The sequence below is a fragment of the Astatotilapia calliptera genome, chromosome 5 (genome assembly GCF_900246225.1).
Source record: "Astatotilapia calliptera chromosome 5, fAstCal1.2, whole genome shotgun sequence".
Lineage (NCBI taxonomy): Eukaryota > Metazoa > Chordata > Actinopteri > Cichliformes > Cichlidae > Astatotilapia > Astatotilapia calliptera.
In genome coordinates this window covers 17,965,015-17,984,444 of record NC_039306.1, presented here as the reverse complement: position 1 = coordinate 17,984,444, position 19,430 = coordinate 17,965,015, and the positions used below count along the sequence as shown (strand labels likewise).

Here is a 19,430-nt window from a genome sequence, read left to right as displayed (position 1 = left end):
GCATTCCTTTATCGATTGAATTAAATACCTAATAAATATAAGATAAGATAATTGGGTATCTGTTAACATTTTTGTCAAGTTCAGAAGGAAATTAACCCCATAAAGTTGCCTAAGTTACAGAGGAGCCACCAAATTTGGATCCACGCTGGATGTGGGGGAAGCTTTGTGAGGGAAAAGTGCCTCAAACATCGACACTTGAGCCTTTCAGGTCTGACAACTAGAGACTATAAATAAGTAAGATTGCTGGGCTTTGAACTGGGAAGAAGCATACGTGGAATAAAAAAAGCATTGGATTTCATAATGAGTCCAACAGTGTTACTGAAGTGCAATGGCAGCTTGATTGAGTTCTGTTACATTTCCATTGGTATGAAGCTACAAACTGATGCCTGCGAGGGTCACTGCATCGATGTAAGATGATGAAAGTTGAGCTGGCTTCCTGTAGCACTGCAGTGATGTTTGTGAGTGCTGGAGTCACACCACTGCTATTCAGTGAGGTGTCCTATAACGTCACACCCAGTAGTATTTCTAGTAAGTACCTCAGTAAACCACGACAGCAGAACGACAGAGATAAAAGCATAGACTGCATATAAAAGATGGAACTGGTAACCATGACACAAACCAGTGGTTTGCAAAATTGTGTGTTGAAAACCTCAAGTGAGGCATTTTGGCTCCTGCGAACTTGGCGTTATGAAACCGGACATGACAAACACATGGATCTGAGAGAGAAACTGAGATACACTGCACAGTTTTAGAATAGAGTGATAGGCCCACCCTAAAGAATATCCGGTTTTATCCTTTGTTTTTAACTCTGACGGGGACCATAATTTACAAAATGAGCGTCTTGTTACACTCAAAAAGACATGAAACTGGGAATTGAGAACATAAACTCATCAGTAAAGTGTTTACTGAGGCTACAGATCAAGGAAGCAAAATGATCTTTATTTTTGGAGTGAGAGAAGTCTCACTCTGCTGGAAAGAATAGATTTGCTTTACTTTTTCATATCCTAAGGCTGTCATTTCATATACAGATTATCCTCGCATTATATTTTTAGTGATGAGTGTTTATTTTTTTGTAGAAAAAACAAACACTCTTAAAAAAAAAAGTCAAATATTTAATAAAAAGTTATTGCCTTTTAGTGTCAAAGAGAGGGTGTGTGGGTCTTTTTCTTTTTTCTTTGAACGTAATCTGCACATAGGATATGTGTCACCGATAGGGCAGGTTAAGTTAGTAGGTTCCCCTCCTTTTCCTGTCTCCACCCATCCCCTTTTCCTTTTCCTGTCTCAAGTCCCAGTGAACAGATTGTGTACCCATGCACACCCAATTACACGCCATGTTCACCGAGCTCCCCCATGAGAGCTGCAGCCCTGGAACAAAGAGGACATCAGAAAGAACACAGGGGATTGCTGGAGGAAATGGAAGCACACATAGTGATCATTTCAAAACGAGGGGGTTGGGACTACCTACATTTCGGTCTAGCTGTACTGTAGTACACAAACCCTTCAGATGTGGAATGTCTTTAGTTTTCGTTAACTTAAGGAATACAGTGCGGTGCCATGTGGCTGCAGAATTACATAGTTATTAAGGCCCTGAGGTTTTTCCTCAGGTTACAGTGTTTTCTGGGTGGGAAGAGGACTATAAAGTGCACGTGCAGAGAAAATAGACACAAATGCTCCTTGTGTGAACCAATCACATAATAGTAAAAATCTGTACAGAAGTGAAGTCTGCTGCTGTTTATGCAAGTTCCCAGAATTTCAGTATTGGTACACGGAATTAAATTTGCTGTAATTATAGTGTTTTTGTGTGACCCAGTATGACTGTCAAGAGTTTTTAAAATCTGTGGAAATAGCTGCTAGTTGTGAGATGTTTACACTCAGTATATTTAAACAGTCTTGTGGTCTGTTTCTCGTTTAGCCAAACCAAATCTACATCCTGGTTTGACACATGTACTGCTTTGAATCTGTATCTCTTAGTCCCGACATTTTATATCCACCGAGGCATCTGGAACTACTTTATCAAATGAGTGTTTTTACTTCCAAGCAATACCAGTGACAGTTCTGCTTATTGTGTCAGCGCGCACTACACGCTGCCTCCATCCATTTTTTAAAATCTCATTAGCAGTCTAAGCAGAGAATCTCAGACCACCTTCTACTGCATCCCCAAGCCAGGCCATCCCCAGCCAACATAATCTCTCCAGCGTGTCTTGGGTCTGCCCCGGGGTCACTTCCTGGTTGGACGTGCCCAAAGCACCTCACCTAGGAAGCATCCTAGTCAGATGCTCAAACCACACCAATTGGCTCCTTTTGATGTGGAGGAGCAGCACCTTTACCGTGAGCTCCTGCCAAATACATGATTTCCACACCCTGTTTCAGAGGCTGAACTCTCAAAGCCTTTGGAGGAAGCTAATCTCCATTGTCTCGGCTATCTTATACCTTTAGTCGCTACCTAAAGTTTGTGGCCATAGCGGAAGGTAGAAACAAAGATTAACCAGACAGATATGTTCTGCTATTATTCCATTTCTTTCAAAACTTTTTATTTCCTGCATTTGTCTTGACATTTTCACCCTACTTTAAACTGTCTCTCAACCAGTAAAACCCCCAGACTGCAAAATTGACTTGCAGAATTGACAGACTGCCCACATGGTGAAGAAATACCACAGAGGAATTCAGGAATGTTGTTGGGAATACACCAACAGTTGGTGTTGCATAGTACCCTATGATGTCATTTTCTTGCCTGAAAATGGGAACGCACATGCACTTATGTTTTGTGTGTGTGTGTGTGTGTGTGTGTGTGACTGTTTCAAGTGTGTTGCGAAAGAAGAGACTCAGTCAAAAAGAGTTTAACACTTTTAATCCTAATTGACCTTTTTACTGGAATATGACACATTAAGTTTACAAACCCAGATTTATTTCAAGCAATGTTTTCCTATAAATTGCATATGAGTCATAATGTATCACAAATAGCAGCAACTGAATAATTACTGGTTGCCAACAGACTTGTTGCCAACTTATTCTGCAACACACAAATACTCCGTTGATCCCTTTGTTTTCTATCATCCAGTCTTTCAGTTCTTAATCTATGAATTATTTTAAAAATCATTTAATGTTCAAAGATGTTTTATTCCATAGTAGATGCATATCATGTAGCACGATGCTTCATTTGGATCACTTATGATCACTTAGTGATCGTTTATGTATCAGGAGTATTGGAATAGCTGAGAGGCAACACGCTGTGCCAAAATTGGTCCACCCCAAGGATGGGGTCCCCCGGCACAAACGGAGTAGTATAGTGTACGCTGTTAAGTGTCGTGAGGATTGCCATGATTTGGTTGGTGGTTGCTGATCAGTGGTCATGACAGTATGCATATTAACAGTCAAGAAACTGACCTCACAGTCCATTGTTTGGTGCTAGTTTCAGTCATTATGCAAATGAACTGTTTATAAGGTTGGAGAAACCTGGAGTCAGCTGAGACTGAAGAAGCCACTTAGATGAGTGACGAAATGTTTCTCCCACTGAAAACGCTCCGTCCTACGGTTTCTTTACCTGTATTTTTGAGCGTGCATCAAAATATATGATGTACCCTCTCTACTTTTAAGATTAGGCTGAAAACTTTCCTTTTAGATAAAGCTTATATTTTTTACACTCACCTCTTTTCACACTTTTCATGCATTTATTATTAATCTCCATCTCTCTTCTACAGTGTGTCTTTTATCCTGTCTCCCTCTGTCCTCACCCCCAGCCAGTCACAGCAAATAGCTGCTCCTCCCTGAGGGACTCTGTATTAAAGACTCTGTATTACTTTGCTAACAGAAGTGCATGTGTTTTCCTGTTTTTTGTGGTCATTTGATGCATAAAAATCGATTTTCTGCTTGAGTTCATTCAAAACCATTAAAAAAAACAGCGGTTATAAAAAAAAAAAATCATTTTCAGTCCTGGTGATTTTCCTTTGGGGGAAGGCCAAAACCTCTTTGGGAGGTGCCATTATGTACCTTATGCAGATTGGTAGCGGTCAGGAGACTGTAAACAGTTCATGATGGATTTCGAGGTCTGATTTTGATCATTGTCCTTTTTGCAGAACCCAGGATCTTTTCACTTTCACTCTTTTCCTGAGTTTGCTGGAATTTTTTTCTTTCTTTTTTCTTTCTTTCTTTCTTTCTTTTTTCTTTCTTTTCTTTTTTTTTCTTTTTTTTTGCATGTAGCACTTCAAATCTTTGGTGACTATGACAAAAAAAGAGCCAAGTTTACCTTCATATGTTTGTGGAACTTGTTTCCAAAAACCTGCAGCTTATCCTGATGTTTGTGCATCAGCACTGCACAGTAAAATGACATAGTAGTACTCCTGTGTTGGATTAAACCTTCCTGCAGCATCTCTGCACACCTTGGGGTGTGTTGGTCTGCGCCGACTTTCCGAGTGGGAAATCTGAGTTGAGGGGACGTTCCACAAATAATTTCCCAGTAGGAACCCGGAATTTCCGACTTATTCAGGAGCACACCATAAATCCAGACTTAGGACTCATCCTAAGTCTGGATTTATGGTACAAAAAACCTGGAGTTCAGTATTTCTAGTTCAACAATTCACCCTTAAAAAAATTTGAATGTGTTTTTTTTTTTTCTATGCTTTAAGCTTTTAGGATTTGCTGAGACGTCGCACAGAAATGGAGGTGTTGTAAAATGTTGTATCAGTACCACTTCCACCATGTTTTTGTTATGTGTGTTTCAGTTATTTTTACTTTTTTTTCATCTGATGAGTGAATGTCCCACTAGCATAGTTTACATACAGCCTAAATGCCCTCCAATGAGAGGCCACACTGTGTATGCACAGATATATGAACAGAGGTTTGTAAATACTTTTATGAACTATCCAAGATCACCTACACGAACCAAAAATTTTCTTCCAACTGGATATCCCTCGTCTTCTTCCTCAACCAACCGCGCACAGTCAGTGTTGTATCCAGCAGCCATAAACCACATCAGTCTGTGTGGTCCTCTAATTACATATCAGATGGAGCCAGTCTCCATGATGAAAGCTCGACTTTGCACTTTGTGCTTTGGTGTCAGTCCTAATATGTAAAACAGATGGGTGTTTAATAGCAAAGCCCATCAGTGGTTGTGTAGCACTAGCTAGTTGAATGACTTTAGAGGCTGGATTCCCACTGGGGCCACCCGCACTTAGGAACTATTCCTGTAAGTTGGCTCAGTATTTTGGATCGGCTCTCCTAAGGAGCAGCAACCCTTGTCAGTGAAATGACAGTGATCTGAAAAGTTTCTCCCTGATAAACTGATTTCAGGCAGTAAACACCGTAGCTCGGGCACTAGTTTTCGAGATAAACGTTGCCCTTCATGCTGAGGCTTGTGCTCCATTTGCGGGGTAGCAGCAACAATCAGCAGCAGAGAGTTGGCTGTGATTCTACCAGCCTCAGCTTCCAGCTAAAGCCTTCACTATCTGATCAGATCCCGGCCTTGTCTCAACAACTAGCCTGGATTAGAGTTGTCATATCAGCCGGAGCCCAACTGATTACAAACACATTCGCACAATGATTACATGCAGCTTACTGTTGGATGTTATGAAACATCCTGCAATCCTTTTGTTTTCAAACCTGCGGTGGCTCAAGGTCTTGAAGCGATAAGGCGGCTTCAAAGGTAAAGATGTTTCATCGATTGTGTTGTTGCCAATTCCTTTGAGGGTGTGTGTGTGAAGTAGAGGTCAAACAGCCAAGACAAATATAATTAAAGCTAGAGCTGCAAGCAGTCATTAGTTTTATTGTTGATATTTTTCGGATTAATGTAGTCCTTCAAATAAAAAAAGAAAAACTGAATCCTGCTTCTTGCTTTCTTCCATCTGTTAGAAGAGTCAAGTTTTACCTTCTCACGCAGCTTTTTATGGTGATAAAAGTTGAACATGCACCAAGTCTAGCAAGACATAAAAATAGGCTGGTGGCCGCCCCTCCCTGAGCCTGGTTCTGCTCGAGGTTTCTTCCTATTAAAAGGTAGTTTTTCTGTCCCACTTTCACGAAGTGCCCGATCAAAGGAGGTCCTTTGATTGTCGGGGTTTTCTCTGTACTGTTGTAGGGTCTTTACTAAGGATGGGATTTAATAAGAATAGAGCGATTCTGATTTCATTATCATTGTCACGTATCGACTTGATTCCTTATCGATTCTCCTGTTGATTCTCATTGGGTTCCATATAGCACACTGGGTATTTTCTCTCTCTGTAAACTCAAGAGATGATCACATGAGAAAATCCCACTAGATCAGCCATTTCTGAAATACTCAGACAACCTTGCCATGTTCAAAGTCACTCAAATCACCTTTCTTCCCCCAGTTTTAAGCTCAGTTTGAAATTTGACAGGTCTCCTTGATCACATCTGAATGCCTAAATGCATTGAGTTGCTGCCGGGTGATTGGCTGAGTAGATATTTGCGTTAACAAGCAGTTGAACAGGTGTGATTGTACATGTGAATGATGCAAGAAGGAGTTTGGGTTTCAATAAGTTTCCTAATTGGACAGAGCTGAGAAGTGATTTATTTTGATCTTGGCTTTACAGAAATCTGCTTATGTGTTGCAGCAACAGAGGTGGCTTCCAATGGTTGAGAAACATCCCAAGTATTCAGCTGAGCTCGAAAGAGTGTAGTAAGTTGTAGGCTTCAGTTTGCTGGAGCTATTCGTGTTACATAAGGCTCTCACACACACACACACACACACACACACACACACACACACACACACACACACACACACACACACACACACACAATCTCCCTCACTCTTCTACCTCTACCCCCCTTTCCATTTTGCGGGAAAGATTTCACACAGGCCCACATACTCGCCATCAGTGTGGCATGGCAGCCATCCAGAGAGGGGCTCCAGTGTCACTCCCTTTCAAAGAGCTCTTTGCTTGCTGTCCTTTTGATGGCTGCTACCCAGCAGCAGTGGAGCAGAAGTGCAGAAAATCCAGCTTTCATAAAAATTTGTCCTTGATTTTCCACACTTAGTTTATGAGGGGGGAAAAAAGCTTTGTGAAAACTTAGCATTGCTCTGGTGCTACACTCTGTCTTTTTTTAAAGACCATATATTCAGTAGTGGCAGAGCTGCTATGGAACAGGTTGGGCAGCTTTTTCTGCTGGCACACATGATTTTTAGCCGCAGGAGCACCTGCGGTCCTTACTGTGTGTAGCACTACCTACGCTACTTCCTGTCAAAGCAGGTATGTCAGGAAAAGCTAAAGTAAAAGCATCACTGAAATATTCTTGTTTAAATAGAGTCAGATGAGGAGGAAAGAAAAATAATGGAGGAATCTGGCTCAAAGAGACTATAGTATAGCATCGCCAAAACAGAACTCAGTGGCCCATATTTATAACTGCTCATGATTTAAATGTGAACTTTCTCCTTCAGGTATCAATAAATTCTTTATTAAAATAAAGCTGGTGTCCTCTGGCAGTTAAGATGTTTAAAATGGGGGGATTTACATACAAGTAAATCTAACTACAAGTTATTAATCTTTCTGTCTGTAGTAAGGTGAAAAAAAAGGACTAATCCTGGGCTGCTAATAGCTGGAGACAAGCTGTGCTAAGCCTGGCTTAACTTGTAGGGAGGAGAGGGAAAACTGTTTCTTTGCAAAGTGTGAAAACACTTTTAGACCTGGTCTTTGGTTGGTGACGCTCTCGTGGTTTGATCAGTCTGCTCTGCTCTGATTCTGTCTATCAGGATTTGATGTCCCTCTCGGGGAGGGGTGGAGGGGGTTACTTGAACATGCGGTTCAGACTTCTCCTGAAAGTTACTCAAAATACTGTTGCAGTGACTTTTAGAAAAAGTGACCCCCGAGTGCTCATTCAGACATGAAGCTGACGCTTTTAGCCGTGTCAAAATCTCCGAAATGGTGACGTTGCCAGGTTTGGTACCAAACAGAGACGTGCTGTTGCACAAGCTGATTGCACAAAGGCTACTAGGTGGAAGGCTAAACCGTTGGTGGTCAAGCAATAGTTAGAGCAAAAAACATCAGCCACAACACACAAGCTGCATGTTTTTGCGTCTCTGTTTGACACACATTAAACACAGTTTTAAAGCGGAGCCTTTTTTCCCCAAGTGACCGAGCCAGTCTGTTTCTCCAGTTGCAGATGCTAAGCTATCTGTGTTTACAGTGGAGTAACACAGTATTGTTGGACTTGGCACCACACAAAAAACAACAATAATAGTGCATTTCCCTAAATGTTAACTATTCCAACAACCGTAATTTAAACAAGAATGTTCCGACCGCGAGAAAATATATTTCATTGCATTCACACAGTAATAAACCTGCTGATGTTCACACCGGGATGATGTTGTCTTGGATACAACTCCAACACCTTTGTTAAGCTACAAGGCATCAGGAATGATTTATTTGTTTGCATCCATTTCTGTGAGAGATGTTTCCCCTCGGTGGATCATCTAAGAACACAATCTCTGGACATTTGTCAGAATCTAAAATAGGTCAGTCTCTGTTTTAATGAGGAAAATGTGCAGGAGGGTTACGCTTGCAGTAAATTGGTGTATGACATTGATTGTTTCACATAAACCAGCCAAATCTAAATGTATAGTGTAAGTAGCTAAGTTGTTATGTATACTATTGATGACATATTTTAAGTAGAAGTGGCAAAGCCATTGGCCCTCAGTGCTGAGCATTCACCCTTACTGTGGGGTGGGCTTCTGTATAATGTCTGTATGTATAGTCTCTCTTCTCTTTGACATAGAAAATCCTACTTAAAGGACAGGTGCAATAATTATTACACTGTTGGTGTAATAATTGCTGTTAATTTTTATTCATGTAAATTTGACCATTAATTTAAACATAGTTGATCATGCAACAGCGAAAATAAAATAAAAGCATAAAATGAAACAATAAAAAACATATTTATTGAATTTATATATGATTAAAAAATAATAATAATAATAATAACCAACCAAATAAAATTTCATTGCAACTGCTCTTGTGTGACCTTGTTCTGAATGACCTTCATAGAGTTCAAGGCGATAATCAAAGAGACTCGGCTTCACTTAAAAACCATTTGAACGTGTTGGATTTCTGCTTCTTCCCTGAATTTCACGTTTCAGCGCTGAAAGCCGCGAAGCCGTGCTTTCAGAGGACGCTGTGTGTGTGTGTGTGTCAGAATTGCGTGTATTTGTGGTTGTGTGTGTAACATTCCAGAAAGTGTCAGAGGTATGCGAATTACGTCTGACAGAGGAAGAATGTGAAGACTTCTGCTGCCATGTGAAGGCCGCTGTTGTTTACTGACAGATTCATGCAGAAGAAGTTGCTCAGCTGTGTGTGTGTGTGTGTGTGTGTGTGTGTGTGTGTGTGTGTGTGTGTGTGTGTGTGTGTGTGTGTGTGTGTGTGTGTGTGTGTGTGTGTGTGTGTGTGTTTGTGTCTTTTATTGCGTCACTTCCGGAAAATGTGGGAGTTGCATCACATTTCTGACATAATTGTGTTTCGTGTAAGTTGCACTATAATTTTGGGGCATGTAATTCCTGGTACTCCATTTATCTCCATTTATATTTTAAACAGATTATTGGGGAAATAAATCTGCTTAGTGTACATGAAAAAGCAGGACTGTTGTGGAGGGCCACGCCAATGTCTTAAAAAGAGATCAAATTGATATCACGCAGAATCGAGTTTAGCTTAGCTTGGGAAAATTAATTACCCATCCTGTGTTAATGTCTTGCTGAATGAATGCGTTCATAGACATAAGTAGGCTACTCGCTGTTGTCAGGTACACAGATGACTGAAGTGATGAGAAGCATAAACATTCACATTGTTGGCAGTTTTTCCAGCTTTTCTTAGTTTTCAATTCCTCATATTTGTTTTGGACCATAGCTTGTTGTTCTTGTGAGAAACTCTAAATGTGTCCATGATTACGATTGGTCAACAATCAGTGGTGGTTGTGCAGCTAGGCTTTGCAATATGGTCAAATGGCAATGCACGCTAGCAAGTGGACTTCAGCAAGAGACATTTTAAAATATCTTTGCTCACTTACTGTTCTGGAAACACAAACATAACTGATGTGTTAATTTTGTCTCTTTTTGCCTTTGCTGATTTTTTCTTTTCCTGTTTTTTGTCTCTTTCATCAGATTTGGGACATGAGCGACGATGAGAGCATCTGAACAACTGGCGGAGCAAGCACTCAGAAGGACTAAACACATCCATCCATACTTTCTTTTTTCTAAAGTAAATCCTGTATTTACAAAGACAAGGTTGTTTACGTAATGAGCACCAAGCACATGAGCAAATAAATAAATAAATGCTTTAAAAAGGCTTTAAAAAGCTTTAAAATTCCTAATAGTCCTCATTTGGATTCAAGATGGCCCAGATCTTCAGAGCTGGGAAGTAATCTAATAAGCAATTAAGAAAAAGACAACAAAACAATAACTGAAAGCCTGAACAAGTTTTGATTTTTTTTTTTGCTTTTGATATGTAAAACTGTTGAACTTACTAAAGAATGTACCTGTTCCTGTCACCTGCTGTTGTCTAAACACACTTTAAGTCCCTGAACAAAAACACAACAAAACCTGCAAAAAATATTGGAACTAAAGAGTCTAAAAACACCAAGAAACCTCTCTGAAGTGCCACAGTTTCAATCCCCTCCCAAGGTCTCTGCATCAACACATTTAATGATTTTACTGGAGAGATCTTTGGCAAGGCAGTTACAACATCTGTTCACTTATTCAGTTTGAGAAAGAGCTTCGGATAAGTTTTGAAAATAAAATACAGTTCTGCAGATTCATCCATTTTTGGGGTCTTTTGATTAGAGGCTGTGACACGTACAGTAGAAGTGATGCTTAAACCAGCTTTGTTGCTATGAAGCTTTCACTCAGAGAGGACTTGCATACAGATGTTACTGAGATATAATTAGAACTGTGGAAACTGTTGCTCTTGGTTTGTTGGTGTTGATGCATGTACATGTTTGTGTAACTATGTTTTTTGTGTTTATTTCTTCCTCTGCATTGTCCTGGAAGTCTCATCTGCAGTGATGTATTCAGTGTATTCACATGTACATTTTAACAAATGCTTGGATATTTATGAAAGTGATTGAGACTGACTCGAGTTTCAATCATGAGAAAGGATCTGGTTTGTTTTCTGATTAATCTCGGAGCTGTTTTTCTCTTCTGTATTAAAAAAAACTGGAATAAAATCCATTATTTCTCTATTAACATCTGTGAGGTTTATGTCGCTATGCAACAATGTCCTTTTTATTTTAGCTCAGTCTTTCCAAAAAGCTGTTTGCCGCTCTCGTAACCATTTCACAAGCACAAACACACCAAACAATTACAAGACAGAAACCCACACAGTCAGACTGTGGTTTAAAAGCACTTTATTGTTCATCAAGGCTACTTTAACGTACAAAAAAGGTGGCCTGCCAAAACCTTTTAAGTAGGAGACACAGAGCCACAAATCTTGATAGAAATTTTATTACAGTTCAGAGTATTACTACCATTAAGTACATGCTACTTCCACTTCAAAAAAAGACCTGGAAAATGTGGTGCAGTCCGAGTAAAGACCGACTCCTCTTTGATTTATTTGTTCGATTTTCATGTTAACTTGATTAAGAATGCAAAACGACTTCAACAGATGGAAACTGTGGTGACATATTTAGGAGTGACATCCCCAGAACTAATTTGCTTCTTAGATCATCTACGCCTCGCTGACTGGCACCAAAGCAGATGATCCGCAGCGCAAATCTACAGTTCCATCAGTTCCAACAGCAAATTCAACAAATGCTGACTGATAGTTTTACTTCACTCATTTCCCATCTATAGATGAAAAAAGTCATGAAAAAAAAATGCTATTGCTTACGTGCTGTTTGAAATTGTACCTGCCTGCTAGCCCGTGACTAATGGGGACTTTGCTTATATTTTTAAAATGAACTCTTTTGGAAATGGCAAGCAAGACAGAATGGGCTAGAGGCAAAATCTTCCAACAACACAAAACATGCAAATTGCTCAAAAGGCCCGCAAAACAAACTTTGTTTTGGCTTACTGGTAAGTCTTGTTCAAATGTCTCTGAAGTCACATGATCGAACACCATGGGGACCAATGGAAGTAGCGATTGTCACCGACACACCTGTGGCTTACTGTGGTTTCACACGTTTTCTGTGCTCCTGCACTTGAACCTTTACTCTAACAAGACAAACTCTATAAACAAAAAAGATCAACTTTTTCACAAAAAAAAGAAAATGCAATGATTACAATATAAGGACAGGGAAAAAACAATTAAATAGCTACATATCATTAACAAATTCATTGTTCCTCAAAAAATACCTACGATTTTTTTTCTCTGTACATTCGTTACGCACAGCGTAATGATGGTCTTATAGTTTACCTATTATAAAAAAGTATTTTTTTATTAAGTGATTTTCCTACAGTGCGTAGGGAGTGTGTGCCAAAGCATAAAGAGAGCCTACCTACAGGGTGGTAGTGAAATGATAACGATAAAGAATAACAGAAAAACAAAATCCTCTGGACACCGAGTCCATTTCCCTCGTGTTCCGATGTTACTGACTGCATACAGGCTGACTGAATCTGAGAGGTGGGGGGAGAGGCAACGCTGAATGGCAGGTGAACATGTCCTGACTCACAGGTCGCACTTACAAAAGCTCAGCTTCTGAAAGCTCAGCCTCCCGCCCCAACACTCTGCCTGCGAAAAACCACCAACCCAATCCACTCGAAACTGGTCACAGAAAGCACAAGTACATGACAGAACTCCAGTTAAATGTGAATCTCGGGTAACATTGTAGAACTTCCATCATCTAGTTCTAGGGTCTGATAGCTGAGACTGGAATGTGTAGACGCTTTCGAACACGGTACAGAACTCTAATGTACGTACTTGCCATTCTTGACACAAATTACACAAAGCCAACGAATCAAAACCTCACCACCTATCTGCCTTAGCTCAGAGACTTTAAGTCAATCTGTAGTTTTAATGCAGGGTGAGTAATGTTTTCACTGACTGCTAGTAAGACCCCAAGTTCTCTAAATCAGACCACTAAATGTCCTCAAAAATTAAAATTCAATTCTTCCTTTACTCTCTTTATCTTTTATTCTTCACTATGGCCAATTTATTTCTTAAAAAAGGCAAATGGGGCACCTTTTAATTCGGGCAAAGACACGAGAGATGTTGTTGGGAGGGGATGGGGACAAGTAGCCCTCACTACTTATTAGCTCCGCCTGTTGATATAAAGATAGCGAATGCATTGAGGCCTGTACAAAGTTGCCTACAGCAGGAATGTATGCCACCTTGGCGCAGGTTGCTTTGCAGAGTAAAATTCATTTCCTTAGACTGCAGCACTCTAGTTTGAGTTCAGAAAAGAAAGAGAGAAATATGTATTTATATATATATTTATAAAAAAGGTCTAGACACCAAGTCGGAACACAAAAAGTCAGCTGATGGAGGTTGAGCGAGGTGAAACGTCACACCATAAATTCAGATAACTAATTATCAGCCAAGTGTTTTGTTCTCTAGCGTCTCTCTGCTAGGTCTGCCAATGCTATTTCCGTAATGTCGTCTTTTTAGTGCCGTAACTTTAAGACACTTTTATGCGTCAACAAGATGTTTGAGAGCCATCGCGAACCAACTCTTCTTGTAAACAAACCCTGCTTCCCAAAAGCATCCAATGCCTGCCAAGGTGACTTTAAGATGGCAGCTGAACAGGCTAGATGCTCAGATGCTTTTGGAGAAAACAAGACCCCGCTGACTTTTTGCTGTTTGTGTGGTGTCTCAGCTCAGTCAAGCTGACGTTTGTAGCATCCTGTACCACTGATGGATCAACATCTTAAGAAAACCTTAATGAGCTTTGGATCCCAAACCCAACTAAACCCCAAGACGATCGTCACTCTGCTGATCGCCTGCTGGGTTGAGATGATTTTAGGAAACATTGCTCTCATCATTTAACAGAGCCTGTCCGGAGGCTGTCCCACTATAGATGTTTGTTACCATACTGCTAGTAATGGAAAACAACAAAACAAAAAAATACAAAATTGTAATAATAACAATAACAATATGGAGTACAACTGACCCAGCAGTGAGTGTATAGTGTCTATGTCTGTTACTGACAACGAAAGAAGTAACAACTAACGTCTGAATGAAAAGGCTAATAAAAGTTATGTTTGAAATGCTAAAAACACTAATAGATACCAGCTATTAAAAAACAAACAAAAAAAACAAAACAACATGCATTAATTTACCCTTAAAACCTTGTAGAAATCTACCAAACCACAGTGTGTAGGAGAGGGAGGGAAGGACAGCAGGGTGTATGCCAAATATAATTACTACACCCACGATCAAAGAGACCAAACCCCCCCCCTCCAAAAAAAAACAACAAAAACAAAGGTGTGTTTGAAGAGATCTGAAAAATCTTCTCTCCCCCGGTCGAGAAACCAGACTTTTTTTCTTTCAACCACAAAGTGACGTGCAGCGTCATCTATCCCCTCATCACTGTCAGCAGTTAAGCCCGTGAAACACATCAAAGCACGTCGTTCGGCAAAGCCCAGCCTTCAACACACTCGGTCAGTGTTTTCAACCCTAATCTCCTCTCATTACGGTTGTGATGGCCATGAACATCACAGGAGCTGACGGTTTTTTCATTTTTAACCTGACTGTGCTCTTAAACTGAAAGCCAACAGTTTTTATTGTTCGATACAAATCAGCGCTGCTTAAATAAGAATCTGGATGTGCGTAGAGCCGATACCAGAGGACCAGGATCAAACCAAGGGGTCTTTTGCTTTTTAGGTATCTGTATAAACCACATACAAACATTCATATTTACACATCTTATGGCCACATTAGACCAAATCTACAAGCTGCAATTCTAGTGTTTAATTCAACCTACTTATAACCTTGTTCTCACAATATGATGTAGCGGTTTGGTGACTAATGGTGGATGGTAAATTTTTAAGTCCCTCCAATAACTTTTCTCTTTATTTATATTAATACTTGCAGCTCTCAATATAACCACTCCTTAGTGAAGTGCTGGTGGCTGTTTTTCACTACTGAAGTTTCAAAAGTCAAAAGCTTGCTGTGAGTCATGCGTCTACTGCCCAACGCCATAAAGGCGTGTTTACATTTTCCTAAATGCTTTCAATAAATAATGGATAATGACCTTGTTCACGCTTTTCTACCAGCGCTGGGGTGGAAATGTGCACGGGTAGATTTCAGAGAGGAGTTAATGGGATGCAAAAATGGCTATTCCAACAAAAGTTGGAATAATATGCCATCGTGTCAAAGTCAGCCTCGTCCGTCCCAGTGTGTTCAGTGCCAGATCGCAAAATGACATGCCACCCTTTACTCTCTACGGCAGTAGTGCAAATCAGACCGAGTCGATCACTAAAGTATACACATACAGTAACAAAACCACGAGAACACATACACAGAAGAGAGAGAGGAAAAGTGAGGGGGGGAAGGCAGGTGAGAGGATGAAAGGAGATAAAAACAGAGGGAGGTGATTGCAAGATGGCTTTTTGTTGTTTTGTTTCCGAGGTGGGCATGGATAAACATCAGCGTCTGAGGTTTCTTTGGTAGAACAGTCAGGTGGTTTATGTTCATTTTCTCCAAAGTGTTTCTCGCTCATCTTTCCTTTGAAACGTCGGGCATCGCATAACGCAGAAGCAAGTACACAAAACTACCGTTAAAGAAAAATAACAACAAAGAAGAAAAGAAAAAAATTAATAATTAAAACACCTCCTTTTCCGTTCTCTCCGTATTTACATATAACTACAGACACTTGCTCAGCTCCAAGCTTGACATGCAGGATGATGTATGACTGGAAGGAGCAAGCTCATGCTCCACCTAAGCTCCAGGCTAAACCCTCATCACTCATTACTGATTGTCTGGCATTAGCATACCAGAGGACAGATGGGAAAAATGACTGTGTTGTTATTGCTCGATTGATCCTCTATGAGTGCACAGTGAGAGAGCGGGCTTGAGGGTTTTAGATATTTTTAGCAGACCAGCAGACAAGCATTCCCTCTGGGATGCTGGTGACAGACCAAAGTGATGGGGGCATGGATGTTAGAGCCAGGATAAGGATCGGGAAAACTGGGGTCTATCCACCCCCTTCAGGAGACGACAGAAGGGGAGTGGTTGTGATTGACCATGCGACTGTCAGGGGAGGAGTTTGGGCTGCTGCCAGATGACGAGGGACTCCCTTTGTTTTTGATCTGCAGCCAGGTTTCGCCGAGCGCCTTGGCAAAGTGGTCATCCACTGAGCCCGTGATGGACACCGAGTTGGTGGCGGTGGGCTCGGGCTCCTTGTAGTTTTTCCCAAGGCTGCGACGGAAATGTTCCTCAATCACAGGGTCGCACACTGTGTTGGCTTATGCAAGAAGAAGAGGAAAAAAAGGGTTTTAGTTACAATTTTAGTTAAAAAAACAACAAAAAAAACTAAAATACAAAGAAATGGTCAGCAGGCAATTTGTTTTAATGTGCATGCGAGTTTACTTTTTTATTGCAGGTTTTCTTTTTAAATCAACATTTTAAACTTCACTGTTAACCTCAATGAGATCATAGAGATTTCACTGGGATCATAAAAACCCACAGAAAACATGAAGGAAAAAGAAAACAAATGTTTTATTGGCCAAGGCCTCGAGTGACTCTGTGGGTACAGAGATAACAGATAAGATTGTAATTAAGTATGTTTAAACGCTATCATAACAACGGTTTCGTTATAAAAACAGAAGAACCCTAGCATTACTACAATACATTTACATCTGAACGTGGAGCGTATGAGCTGTTTTCTCTCTGGGGTGCGCATTGCTGTTGCAAATGCATTTGCAAACGTGTACTCACTGTTGCTTCTCCTGTAGTTATTGGTGAAGTTGGAGCAGCCGTTGTGGGAGACTGTACAGTGAGACAGGTTGCAGTTGCGGTTGTTTGCTGGGGCGCATGTGATCACTGAGGGACGATTCTGAAACACAAAGAGTCTGTGTTAAATGTCGAATTCAGTCTTATGATTGCCGATCAGCAATTTGCTAAAGCGTGTTAAAAGAAGCAGAGTAAATGCAAAATGAACAGAACAGCAACTTTTCAGAAAAGATGGAGAAAATGAAAAGACGTTTTAAGTTTGAGGCAGCAGGAATGATCCAGTGACCACCAGGATTTTAAAACATGGTTTGCAAACAAGCCAAATAGGAAATGTGTACTTTCCACCAACCAAGGAGGCAGGTTAATGAAAGCATATTAGTCACATCATGTGGGGGACCTACCAGAGTTGAGGTTTCACTCGACAATTTAAGAAAAATGTGGTGCGCATTAGAGCCAAAGACAGGACGGGTATGTTACCTGCTGGCGTTCCACAGTGCTGACTGTGTGCAGCACTGTAGCCATAGCTGCTGTGTTGCTGCGTGCTGACTCCACCATGCTGTTTTTGGTAAGTGCCAGTGGCTGGTCCATGGTAGCTAAGCTGGCCAGGTGGAGGTGATGGGGGTGGCTGTACATGTGGTTGCTCGGCACTCCCAGAGCACCCGGCACCACCACACGTTCGATGGGGCTCCTGCTGCGGTCCTTGGAGCCAGGAGAGCTGCGATAATCTCCATTAGGTTTCCTGAGGAACAGCCAAGTAGCCAAAAAACAAACGCACGTTATTCATCCCGCACACTGGATAGTGTTATTTAATTCATGTGTATTCTGAGTCTGCTAGCACTAAATTGACTCTGAAGCCAGTATCATAATTAAAATGATAAGAGAAGACATTTGGAGCTTAAACATAACGATCCAAGGTTATCAAAAACACAATATTTGGTGTTTGGGATGAGATGAAAAGTAAACATGACGTGCAAAGAGTGTTGACAAACGATGTAAGGAATGGGCAAAGAAAAAAAAGCCAAGAAGTAAAGAGACAGAAAGATCACAAGGAGTTCAGCTAAGACAGGGAGAATGTGACGTGGGGGGAAAAAAATAAAGATTATAAAAGGACAATTGTAAATGGTGCTCTGTGTCAGCAGGAACGGCAAAAGCTATTAATACTGGTCTAACAAATACACACTCTCATGGACACACAGCCTTAGCTCTCAGATTGCTGGTGGGGTTTGATAAGACCATATGGTGCCAACACAGGCTCACACACTGTCCTCAGATGGAGGAAGGAACACTCTCCTAACTTTATCCAACATGGATAGACTCCAAACTTATCTCGACACAGGAGGGACAAATGGGCACAAAGTTCAAAGCTCTTGAGAGGTTTCCCCAGCAAAGCAAATCAACTTCATCTCTTCGGCAAGCTGCACTTACTGCAGTCATAATTTAAAAAAAGAAAAGAAAACTACTAACGGAGCATAGATGCAGGCTGATGTCACTCAACATTCAATTAAAGTCACTAAACATCCTTTCTTTGAGTTTTATTCCCTGTCCACACTTACAACAATGAAGTGATTAATGGAGGTAAAAGGAGGTTAGCCATGCACCTTCCATATGAAAGGGAATTATTTAGCAGCACTGTTATCACCAAGCAGTGAGCTCATATTTTAATCACTGCAAAACAGATAAGGATAAGGGATTAAAGTAACAACAGTTTAAGAAAACAGGCTTTCTTCCAGCTCTGACAATAATGATTGTGATATGTCTGATGTAAACAAGTGTCTGCGACTAAAGACCATTGAGTTGTAGTTTAACAAGTTAGTAATTGTTTTGGTCCCTACATCAGATTTGCTCTGTGTTTTTTTTTTTTTGTGTTTGTGGGTGTGTGTCCGTGTGTGCGGTTCACTCCCCTCTTACAAACTGAGGCCCAGCTACAGGGAGCAAGATTTACTGTACTCGCCTCTGTCTCTCCTTTTCTCCCCAACTCCATAATCCATTCACAGATAGAGACATCGACTTGCTCATTCCTACACAGAATACGCTACACACAAACCATGCAGGCTTGATTAAATTTGCAAGAAATAATACTGAACTCAAGCGAACATCGATTAATATATATAACTTCCTCATTCTCCACCGAATACTATGCAGGGGCATTTCCTAACCCACACAAGTTAAAAGGCTGCAGGAGCCCTTTAAGTTGCAAAACAAGCTCAAGAAAGCAGTTGTAGATCCATGTGACTAAGCAACCTGACTGTTGGGTCAAGCATCTGGAGTCCATGGCACAGTCCTCCACAAATAAACAATCTACACAGAATACATAAAGGGGGAGAGGAAGAGCCGAGAAGAGGTGGGGAAGGGTGAGTTGCATGTGAATGGTCGGGACCTCGACTTTAAGAAAGAGTGAGGTCAGTAGTTTCCTTCGTTTGTGCCGAGAGCTTACATTCACGGAGACCCGCTCTCTTTTTTTTCCTCCCCTTTTTCTCACAATCAGCAGCAAACTTCCTGAGGGTTAAAGAAGGAAAGGACTTGGCAGCGCTTGCATAAACCCTGGCCGACAGCTCACCAACAAGCTTTTTTTGTTCTTTCACAGTGGCATCAATTCTCCATTTCATC

At 40.8% G+C, this 19,430-nt stretch overlaps 2 protein-coding genes across 4 annotated transcripts in view; one reads left to right on the top strand and one right to left on the bottom strand.

Annotated features, from left to right (window-relative positions):
- The window catches only part of atg7 (ATG7 autophagy related 7 homolog (S. cerevisiae)), a 58,189-nt gene extending 47,010 nt beyond the window's left edge, over positions 1 to 11,179 (top strand). For both annotated transcript variants that reach the window (XM_026167707.1, XM_026167708.1), the window contains exon 19: positions 10,100 to 11,179. In XM_026167707.1, coding sequence (XP_026023492.1) covers positions 10,100 to 10,132 — 33 coding nt within the window. In that variant the 3' untranslated portion in view covers positions 10,133 to 11,179. The remainder of the gene's footprint in view (positions 1 to 10,099) is intronic.
- A 144-nt stretch (positions 11,180 to 11,323) lies between these two features.
- The window catches only part of vgll4b (vestigial-like family member 4b), a 43,952-nt gene continuing 35,845 nt past the window's right edge, over positions 11,324 to 19,430 (bottom strand). For both annotated transcript variants that reach the window (XM_026167712.1, XM_026167711.1), the window contains 3 exons: positions 17,301 to 17,562; positions 16,809 to 16,926; positions 11,324 to 16,335 (listed from right to left, as the gene is read on the bottom strand). In XM_026167712.1, the coding sequence (XP_026023497.1) occupies positions 16,079 to 16,335; positions 16,809 to 16,926; positions 17,301 to 17,562 (637 nt within the window). In that variant the 3' untranslated portion in view covers positions 11,324 to 16,078. The remainder of the gene's footprint in view (positions 16,336 to 16,808; positions 16,927 to 17,300; positions 17,563 to 19,430) is intronic.